Consider the following 11,675-nt stretch of genomic DNA (forward strand, 5'->3'; position numbering starts at 1 on the left):
TATTTCTGTTGACCATCGCGTCGAAGACGCGTCGCCAATTTCTTGCTAATTCCTTATGGAAAAGGTCGAAGAAAGGATTAACAGTCGGTGTAATATGTAAAAGTATCCGTTATACAATTAATGCTGTGAATGAATCAGGTGACAGGAAGAGGACTTCAGATGAATAGTGGAGTATCTCTTCCTACTTCCTCTATCATACCAGAAAGCAGAGCAAAATCTGTCAATGATAAATATGCCAAAAGTGAAAAAAAAAAAAAAAAGATTACAAATAAAAATTCGTTTTGCCAAACCAATATTTGCCTTATTTTAATGACTGGACAGATTTGTTTTATATAATTTTTAGTCAAAAAAAACTAAGATACTAGAAAAAACTAGCAGGAGCTGTATTCCAGCGTTGTCCAAGCGGAATATAAAAGAATGATTTAATTATAAAAAAAAGAAAAGGAAATAATTTTTTTCAAAAAAGCAAAAAATATTTAAGAGCGGAAACCATGTTTAATGTTTTAGGATATATTTTTTGAGGGGGGGGTCACCAAAAATCTTTTTTTAGTGAATTTTAGTAATAGGTATCCAGAAATTTGCAGTTGTGGGGTAAGCATTGTGTTTTTTTTCCGGTTAAAGGGAATCAAGTTCTGGCGCTTCTAACGAAAACCAACTGAACTAAACAGACTTTGCAAACGAAAATTAAAACTTAGTTAACGGTTGGGGTTAAGTTAAAAACAAAAATAAAACAGTTTAGTTCGTAGATTGTTCATTATTGCCATTATTACTTAGCCAAACACGGATATTTTCAACCAAAGTCGATTTTTTAATTTTTTGTTATGTGGTCACTCATTTCATAGTTTATCCCTCGTTAAACTCTAAAAAGCGAAAGTATTTCAAAAGTAAAAACCATGAAATATTTATTAGGTATATTTTAAAATTTTCGAGTTTTTGACCGCGAAAGCACCATGGCGCCATGTTTGTTTTCGTTTCAACTCAAGAGCCCAGTGTGATTCTGTACATGTATATAAAAAGAAATTTAGAATAATAAAGTTTGATGCAACTACACTAAAATAGCGAAATTCGAAATTTTTTAATATTGAATTCAGAGGCAAACTACTGGCCTCTACTTAGTTTCATGTTACAGTAATAAATATATCCAAAAATTACGGAAAACGATTGTCGCGGTTTCAAAATCACCGCCTCCATTTTTCCTTCTCCCCCCCCCCCGTTGTCTCTTCGCCTTCCCTTCCCTTAAATAAAGGACGCGATAGGCTAAACGCGAGTTAAACGTATGAACATATCTGGGTTCAGTGAATACATTCACCTTCCCTTTCTTTTCATCAACTTCGCTATGATGTCGGAATTCAAATATATCAAACAAAACGCTAATAATTCAGGCAATGGACTTTTTACTTTGAGACGAAATTAATTTAAATGGAATCAACAATCTCTCAAGCTACCTTTTATTACATACATTTTTTTCTGGAATTAATTAGAGTCGTTTGTTTCTCTTATTGGGAGCGACGCCTCTAACATCACGCTGACCAAATCAATACAGCCAGCCTCATCCCAACCAGGGAGCTTTCGGCCAGGCGCCAGACCCGGGCGGAGAGTAGGAGAAGGCTCCCGAAATGGCGACGTTGACACTACCAGTCACGTCAACCAAACCCATTAGCCGAAGGATTCCCAGCGACACCTGCCATCTCAGCAGCAGTTTAAACAGCTCTTATCAGGACTAATAATTTTTCTACTAATGTGATTCACTACTGCTTGCCTCCTGAGACCCACCAGCAGCGAATTTCACTCCTAGTCTCCAGTGCTTTCAGTCCACTCCAGCAGCTTCCTGCTCATTCCCGTAGCCTTTCCAGCTCGCTCCAGCACCTCCAACTCACACCTGCAGCCTTCCAGCCCTTGGTGCCTTCCAGCCCCTCCTGCAGCTTTCCGACAACCTCACCTGCACCTCGCTCCTCTGGCCTGCAACCTTGCTCCTTCAGCCTGCAACACTCGCTTGCATCTTGCTCCTCCGGCCTGCAACCTCTCTGCACCTCGCTCCTGCAACCTCGCATGCACCTTGCTCCTTCGGTCTGCAACCTTGCCTGCACCTGGCTCCCTACCGACCGTCCGTTCCCTAACACTGACCCTACGTTCTCAGTGGCGTCTGTTTTTTAACACTGACCCTACACTCTCAGTGTCGTCCGTTCCTTAACACTGATCCTACGTTCTCAGTGTCGTCCATTCCCTAACACTGACCCCTACGTTCTCAGTGTCGTCCGTTCCTTAACACTGCCCCTACGTTCTCAGTGTTCACCGTCCATTCTGGATCGCTCCGGCGTCCAGCCGATCGTTCCAGACCAAGCGAGCAACCTAAACCATGCTACGTCTAGAGTACCTGTTCCAGCCCTCCAGACCTTAGCTTCCGGTGACGTGCGACCTTCCGGGAACCAGCATCCAGGTCATACGATTTTTTGCTTACTTTTTCGAATAAAAGGCGACCCCTCGCCTTTAACCAAACAACCTGTGTCTGTCATTCTTCCTTGCCTTTTTGCCCATGTCTACCTTGTTAGTTGTTCGGTCGATTGTCCCTGGACGACCGGCCCCGCAACACGATAAGATAGAAGGAATTATTAAGGAAAACATTTTTATATAAATTAACAAAAATAAGATGTTTGGTTAAAAAAACACCGAAGAATTCCAAGGGGAGGTAAATAGCGTGTAACTATTGCCAAACCCTGAATTTTTTTTTTTTAATTGTACGGTAGCAATCATAAATATGAGTTACTTTCCTTGGTTTTAGCATAACTGAATTACTCCCCTTGTTATTATGTCGCATGTTCAAAAGAAATATGACGTATTTTTTTACGATAAAGATCTAAAATTTGTAGGGTTTCTTTTATAACGCGGCAATATTTAAGTACATCTGACATGCTAATTAAGTTGATGTTATTGTTTTTAGTTGAAATTGACACAAAAAAGTCAGTAGATACCATTGGTATTTTTTTAATCGATTTTTTCTTTTTCTGATTTTCGCTATTATAGTGTAGTTTGTGCCTAAATTTTAAAACACAAAATTTAAAATAGTTGTATATGATGGATTCCAAAGAATTTTATTTAATAAAAATTCAAATTGTATCAATTGTAAAAATTTTTTCAGCGGATTTAATTTTTTTTTCTTTTCTTTCAACAATTGTCTCAGCATAAATGTTCCACTTTGTCCTTTTCACATTCGAAAGAAAAATGCGAAAATACGGCAAAGTAATAAATAAATATTAGTTTCGTATTATTTTGTTTATTTTTAAAATAGAGAAAGGACAAAAAAAAAAGAAATATCCATAATTTTGAACGAAATAACAAAAACGGATGAACAGCACATTTGTCGCAACCATATGACAACTTCATATGACAATTTTTTTTCTTTTAAAAAACATCAAACAGGAAAAAAAAAGAAGAGGAATGAAGAAAAGAAAGAGAAAAAAATAGAAAAAGACTCAGGTCAATTGTAGAATGTTACCGTACCGAAGAATAGCTTTCCTTTTTTTTCAAACTTTTTTTTACTTTTACTTTCAAAAATACAGGAACACCGAATAATCTTGAAAGTGCGTGTATCATTTCTCTCTTCATGCAGTCAAATTCGTCTTGTGCCACTGATTTACATTTAAAGCTGAACTATGTATTCTTATATATATATATATATATATATATATATATATATATATATATATATATATATATATATATATATGATTACTTCATTTAATCACATAAATTAATATACGAATATATAATTTTATGCGTACAATTTCAGTATTTATTTCAACAGTGCTCAATACATACGAAGAGTTAGATAGTAAGTTATGAAAATATATATGGCAATTAAGCTACACAGAATATTCCGTGTTTCATTCTCGCGAGAATTCGTCACAAGCCTAACAAATTCTCACGAGAATGAAACGCGGAATATTCTGTGTAGCTTAATTGCCATATATATTTTCATAACTTATATATATATATATATATATATATATATATATATATATATATATATATATATATATATATATATATATGTGTGTGTGTGTGTGTGTGTGTGTGTATATATATATATATATGTATATATATATATATGACAAAAAATAAAAAATTGCATATTATGCATAATAAATAAAGTATTAATAAAAGGTGAATCTGCATTATATATATATACATACATATATATATATATATACATATATATACATATATATACATATATATATATATATATATATATATATATATATCGTTCCACCATTATATATTAATTTTCTTGTTTGTGTCGATCCATCACACCTCTTCATTATATTGCCTTTATAAATTTAAATTTTTATATATACATATTAAACAATGCTTTAAGCAAACTACATTAATCTCTTAATTATATGTTTTCTATTTAACTATTATTTTCTTATAATGTCTCTATGTTTGTTTCTTGATTGTTTTTGATGTTAACGAAAATGCTTATCTTTTCAAAGGTTTTTTTTTAATAAAAGAAAAGCTTCCTTCTTGTACGGTCATATTAAAATATCAATCTCAATATTTTTCACATTTTTTTCTCTTCTGAAATGTCATGAAATGAGATCAAATTGAATTAAGATGTTTTAAGTGTCAACCATGGCGTCCCTGTACAATGAGGTACATTCCTTCTCTTCGTTTTCTTCCTTAGGAGGGTTAATGTCTCGTATAGTCTACCCTTTGAGTTCTATGGAATGGAATGAAATGATGGTTATTTCTTTTGCCTTTTGTATGATTGTTTTGTTTTGTTATTTAAAAAAAAAAATTGTTTTGTCTGTTTTCATAATGAATGTGAGATTTTAAAAAGTGTTTTTGTATAGATTGGCGATCTTTTAAACCAAGGCATTTTAGGTGAAAACATTATCACGTACTTAAGCGTCGTGTCGAAATTAGTATAAATACCCAAAATTACGAAAATTGGCCCAATATAAGATGTAGTAGATGTATTTTTTAAGAAAAACATCACCTACTATTTTATTCTGAAATTTTGTGTTTTAAAATTAGGGAGCCTTAATTGAAGTAAATTCAAGTCAAGGAAGATAATTCAGTTTGCCATATTGAATTGGTCGCACAACCCTTTCACATTAAAACATGATAAAACTCGATGATTTGATAAATTCTATTATTACTTGTAATCATTTTTCTACTGGATCATTTTTCGCTATTTTTTAAATTTATATACTAATTTCGACATAACACATAACTGCGTAACATTGTGTTCACTTGAAATGCGTTGGTTTCAAATATCACCAATCTACATAAGCACAAAAAATAATACAAATCAACTTGTCTCGAGAAATATTAGCATAATAACTTTTGTTGTTGCTGTTGATGTTGATGTTGTTGTTGTTGAGGGCTAGAAGTGATGATCTTGCCGTCTGGCTTTGAACCTGGCCAGGAAATACTATTGTCCTCTGAGGCAGATTTTACATCAATCCATTGACTACAATCAGGGATGTGGCCGATATTTGCTTTGTGTAAAAGCCTGCAAATGTTGTTTGCATTTCTAGGATGAAAGTATGATTGCTGAATAGCTTTTTTGTTGATAATCTTGCAAACACTTGGGTCATTCACTGATGAGGGGGGTTTACACTGATGGGATACGTTAAAATCTGAAAAAGAGATTAAAAAAAAAATTCATTAGTGAATATATAACAAAAATTGCAGATTTTTATATAAATATATATAATATATATAAATTCTAGCAAGCCGGTCGGCGTTGCCCGGTCGTAAGATACGCTTAAATATGATATTTTAATTCATGCAGATTACATATTTATTATTTATTATAGGAAAAAATCTTTATCGATTATTATATTGAACGTAACATATTACTGTGAGATCAAAACTATTATATATATATATATATATATATATATAATATATATATATATAATATATATATATATATATATATATATATATATATATATATATATATATATATATATATATATATATATGACTTGGGTGCCATCAGCTAGAATTAAAATCAAAACATACAACTCTTCACCTTCATTCCTTAGCTTCTGAGTCTCTCACACACACACACACACACACACACACACACACATGATTACTTCATTTAATCACATAAATGAATAAACGAAGATATAATTTTATGCGTAAATTTTTCATTATTTACTTTAACAGTGCTCAATATATAGGTAGAGCTTGGTAGTAAGTTATGAAGTCAGTAAGTAAGTCAGGCCTGACGAATTCTCACGAGAATGAAATGCAGTAAATTCTGTGTAGCTTAATTGCCATATATATTTTCATAACTTACTACACACACACACACACACACACACACACACACACACACATATATATATATATATATATATATATATATATATATATATATAAATTCATCTGCCATCCCCTTTTTAAAAGATGGAATCGCCCAATCGTTGAAGACCAGATTCAAGCAAGCAATTTCGCCTGGACGGTCCACAGAGTTTTATAATTATATAGATATACAACTAATCTAAATATTATGCAATTTAATCGTTGGTGAGCTTTCAATGTCTGAATTCCCACCTCTTAAATCCTTTTAAATTTCGTTTACAAAAATTATCGATTAATCAATCTTGATTAAATACAAATTTTTCAGATTATTGGGAAACAATTGAAGAAATCAAGAAACCTTTACTTCCAGACCTACGCAGCTTTTTGGGTTATTATTGAAGTATATCTCCATCGTAACAATCGTTCTAGCCAGAACACATACTTTTGAAAGAGACTGATGCAAAAGACAGTTTGGTATTGAAAAAACATGGCGGAAAAAAAAGAAACAACAACTTCATAAATCTTTATTTTAATGAAAATTCTGTGCATTTTGTTTTGTAATAAAAACTTGGAATATTATTGAAAAGGAACTACATCGATGCACAAGTGTAGTTCTTATTTATTTGTCTCATTACGAGGGTAGATATAAATGTAATGTCCGTTATTAATATGGAATAAATCCAGCTCTTCATAACGGGGAAATCTAGATTTGGACAATTTTTTTTAAATGCCTCAGTCTAGAAGTATGTCCACTTCACTGACCGAGTACAGCTTCTTGGGTTATTATTGAAAAATATCTCCATTGTAACAATATTTTTAGCCAGAATAAATACTTTTGAAATAAACTAACGTGGAAGAATGTGGTCTTTTTTTAAATTACATTTTCACCCCAAATAAGGCACATTGCCACTTTGATGTGGGGGGCTACTATCAGGGATATAAGCTACAGGGTACTATGTGGGGAGTTGGGCAACAAGATGTCAGTTCAGGTTACACTTGAACTTCTGCATGTCAGTACAGTTGGGGAAGCAGGAACCCGGAAGGGAATTCCAAAATCTAGCGGTTCTGGGGAAGAAACTGCTGGAGTAGAAGGCTCTCTTACATCTAGGGATCTCAACTGTGAAGGGGTGGGATTTCGCTGCTTGTTGGGTTTGTTGGGGGTATTTACATCGAGGGGGTACAAGTGCTTGCAATTCGTCAGAGCATTCACCGTTAAAGTACTTGTAGAACAGGCAGAGGGATGCAACATTTTGTCGATGGGACAGAGGCTGAAGCTTAGATGACAGTTCAGAACCTATTAGGTTGGCGACTTTCTTTTGAACCTTGTCTAGGAGTGAGAGACTAGTAGCATATGCACCAGCCCAAATATGATAACAATACTTCATACATGGGCGAATGGTGGTCTTATAGAGGTACAGAATACTTTTGGGCGTTAGTAGCTTTCTAGCACGATAGAGAGAACCTACTTTCTTCACAGCGGTCCTGGCAATGCTCTCAATGTAATTGGCCATTGCTATTGGTAGTAGAGAAGGTTTCTTGTAGTTATTGAAGGGAACAAGTTTAGTTTAAGTTTGTAAGAACATGATGAATAAAAGAGACAAATTGGCTTAACAGAATCAAATATCGAGTTTTTGAATTCAAGGTTATCTCTGTCAAACTTTGTGAATCGGACTAATTTAATTTGATGTATTAGATAAGTTTGTCATACAAAGGCAACTCATTTAAACCAATGAACATATTTGTTTGAAGACAACAATATATTCTTTTTTTTTAAGCGGGTTACCACAGTATCAAGGTTCGAAGGCCATTCAAGGATAAAAGTTTATGGGTGTACAGTAGTCATCAGAACAACACTAGTAATCGTTAGTAGTGATTATTTGGTATAATTTGATTATTTAAGGGGACGGAGCAGCAAGAACTTGTTTACATTGAACTTGAAGACGACCGTATTCTAGTAAGTTGGAAAGCAGGCCAGTGAAACAGAGTTTCACAGGCAGGCAGTTCAAGGAAAGAAGCTTAGTTCCTGGAATCCACGTTTAGATTTACGCACAGATAGAGAGTGTGGGAAATTGTTGGTAGCGGTTGTAGCTAGTCGAGTGTTTATGTAATAAACGACAATCAGATGTCAAACAAAAAGAATTAAAATTTCAAAAGACAATGTGGATAAAACGAGGGTGAATGAAGCTGACGATAATCGAACGTCAAATAAAAATAATAATTGAAATTTCAAAAAGCCAATTTTCATAAAACAATGGCGAATGCAGCCACACAAGATAGAGGCTCCGAATCAATCGTCAAAAGAGAGAGTTCTCAGAGATCGAAGGTGACAGACGATTACATAGTAGTGGCCTATTAATTTAATTTTGATAAATAGATATGTTTATTTAAATCAAAAAATAAATCAATTTTGCACTTGTCTGGTCTTTTCAACCGTTAAATTAAAAAAATTTTTAATATCGAGTGATTCTCAAACAGTGAATTTCCAGATTATGTTTAACCTATAGGACAAAAATCTGTTTAAATATATGTATGTATGTATGTATGTATGTATGTATGTATGTATGTATGTATGTATGTATGTATGTATGCATGTGTGCCTAAAACTTTTGACAAACGCGTCGGAATGTGACGAAACCGATATCTTTCAAACCTCAAATCTCAAACTTTCAGACGACAAATATCGAAAAATTGGCTAAAAACATTATTTCCTTCACCCTCAATGGGGCAGTTTTCTACAAGGAGAGGTCGCTTTTTTCGCAGATATTTTCGAAAGTCATCCACTCTTTTCAATTGACTAGCCATAATTTTGACGTTCATCACTTCCGGTTTTGCAGCAAAGACATCACGTTTTTTTTTATCATGTTCTTTTCCTTTTTTGCGGTCTTCCTGCCTACTACCATTGTTTTTTGTTTTGTTTTTGCTTAACACACACCACCAAACAGTCGGACAATGCCGGACAACGCCGGGCACCCAGGTTAGTTAGATTGAATATATATATTTATATAAAAATATTATTATTATATGAATCATTATAATATATGTAAATAGATTTGCCCAGAAAGGTGCAGCATCTAAACCCATTTGAATGCCTATAGTTTGAAGTAATATTTTATATCCTATTTGAAGATAACTCTTACTAATTTTATATTCCAGTGTGTAGTATAAAAACTCCAAAATATCTTAAATATAAATACTTATAGGAAGTAAAAATAATAATATGGAAGCAGGGGTTTCTTTGGTTTCCTTATGTTGTTACGTGAAAAGGGACAGACCCCAGTAATTAAAAGAGCAAATTAGATAAATTTGAAAATGATATTTGGAAAAGGTTAGAATCGAACCCAGTAAGAAAAGTTTAAAAAGAATACATATTGAAATCCTAGAACGATTGTCATAATCCTTGGAAATAGCTAAATATTATTTATGTCAGAGTTAGATATGAACAATTCAGTTTAGAAATAATGATGAAATAAATGGGTTATAATGAAACAATTCAATTTAGGAATTTCTTTGTTTGCCAACAGCGTGTTTGGACATACATAGGTAAAATCCACGTGAATGTATTTCACGTGACGAGGCATGCTTTGACGTCATAAAGAAGGAGGAATCCCGATATATTGAGATGGGTTCCCGTCAGTTAGAAGAAGAGAGACCGAGTCAGAGAGCGACTTAGTGAGAGTCAAGGCAGAGTCGATGAGGGTTCAGTCGAGTTAGCTGAAACCCTCTTGAATCGAAGAGTAGAAGATACAACAATGTAATCGTTAAATCTTGAATTCCTGATTCATCAATCAACCAGCTGGTAAAATAAAGAATCATCATATATTTGTAAACTGTTTTCGTCGTCGTCATTACAAGAAAAAGGTAAATATGTTTTATTTATCATCTTGTAACGAACGATGTATAATACCCTTCAAGTGTTAACTGCCCCCCCCCATCATCATGAAGAAGTATTCCCCTCTGTTTCCCCTCTGTGTTAAAAAGAACTCTATTTCACAATCTCTCTCAGCTCCGTATTATAATATGAAAAAAAGAATTATCATCACAGTTGTCATGATGTGCCAAGAATATAAATGCATCGTCCTCCCCTATATACGTCCCCAATATACTCTCTGATATGTTGTTTGGATATGTATGCCACTACACAACAATTTAATCTCAGCAACACAAGGATACGGATCTTTCTAGTCTATAATATGAAAGGAAGTATGTATGTCCGTGCGTATGTTTGTATGTTCAGCTAAAAATCAAAATTACAAAACAAATATCCACAAATTTGGTATTTTCTTGATTGGCATTTTCCCGGACGAATAATATCTAAGGTTTAGAGAAAAATATTCATTCTTTGACCCGAAAATGGTGTATATGTTGTCAGGTGATGGGGGAGGGCGATATTCCAGCTAGATTATATACTAACTAAAGGGAAGTAACTGATTATTAAATCAGGGAATTAATTACCTTATACCGTTTCTCAAGGAATCTATAAAAATGAGTTGTCGGTAGTTATGCATTATTTGACCTTGATTTTTTTGTGACTTTGGCGCAGGCGCGACCGGCAGTTGACAAGAACCGACAGAATAAACCGAGCGGTGATCGTAGACGCCGCGAAACGTAGTGATTTAATAAGTGATTTTATAGTATTCTGTAACTTTACTCTCGAGAAGTTTAAGCAAAATAATTTACCCTTTGAATAGAATAAAATACGTATTAGATACGTTTGAAACCAAAACAACGCATCGTTATTACGGAAATGAACAGATTTTTTTTTTGTTTGAAATTAAGGAACACACACCCCTAACGTAATTTTCTATTTGTTATTTTTTAATACATTTTTGTTTTTTGCACAAAAAAGTTTCAATGTCTTTATTATTATTATTACTAGCATTTCAGCCCGGCGTTGCCCGGGTGTTTGGAGGTGTATGTTGAGAAAAAAAAGCGGTCAATTTTTTCAAACTTTGACCCCTATTATGGTTTCTTAAAATTTATTGTTTTTTACTCAAATCAAGTTATTAAGTTAGATCCATGTCCAGGGAACCTATATCTAAAAGTTCAAGAATTTAGACTCAAAATTGGCGGAGGAGTTTGGTAGAGTTCTCAAAGGTCAAATCGTTGAATTTTCACACCTTAACAGCCAAATTTATGGCCGAATACCGATTACAAAATTTTTTCCCATATCTCAGTACCCTGTATATCAAATTTTGAGTCTGTAGACTTAAAATTGAGAGAGTTATTGCGTAGAAAAATGTACACAGACACGTTCACTTTTTTTATATATAATAGATTATTATTATTATTATTATTATTATTATTATTATTATTATTTATTTATTTATTTATTTATTTAATTTTATTTAAAA

The 11,675-nt window shown here is 33.4% G+C and overlaps 1 protein-coding gene across 2 annotated transcripts in view; it reads right to left on the reverse strand.

Moving 5' to 3' along the window:
• Positions 1-4,042: 4,042 nt before the first annotated feature.
• Positions 4,043-11,675, reverse strand: part of LOC145242977 (protocadherin beta-2-like) — a 217,538-nt gene continuing 209,905 nt past the window's right edge. For both annotated transcript variants that reach the window (XM_080106089.1, XM_080106088.1), the window contains one exon: positions 4,043-5,645. In XM_080106089.1, coding sequence (XP_079962215.1) covers positions 5,604-5,645 — 42 coding nt within the window. In that variant the 3' untranslated portion in view covers positions 4,043-5,603. The remainder of the gene's footprint in view (positions 5,646-11,675) is intronic.

The sequence above is a fragment of the Euprymna scolopes genome, chromosome 21 (assembly GCF_053919585.1).
Source record: "Euprymna scolopes isolate OS-2025 chromosome 21, ASM5391958v1, whole genome shotgun sequence".
Classification (NCBI taxonomy): Eukaryota; Metazoa; Mollusca; class Cephalopoda; order Sepiida; family Sepiolidae; genus Euprymna; species Euprymna scolopes.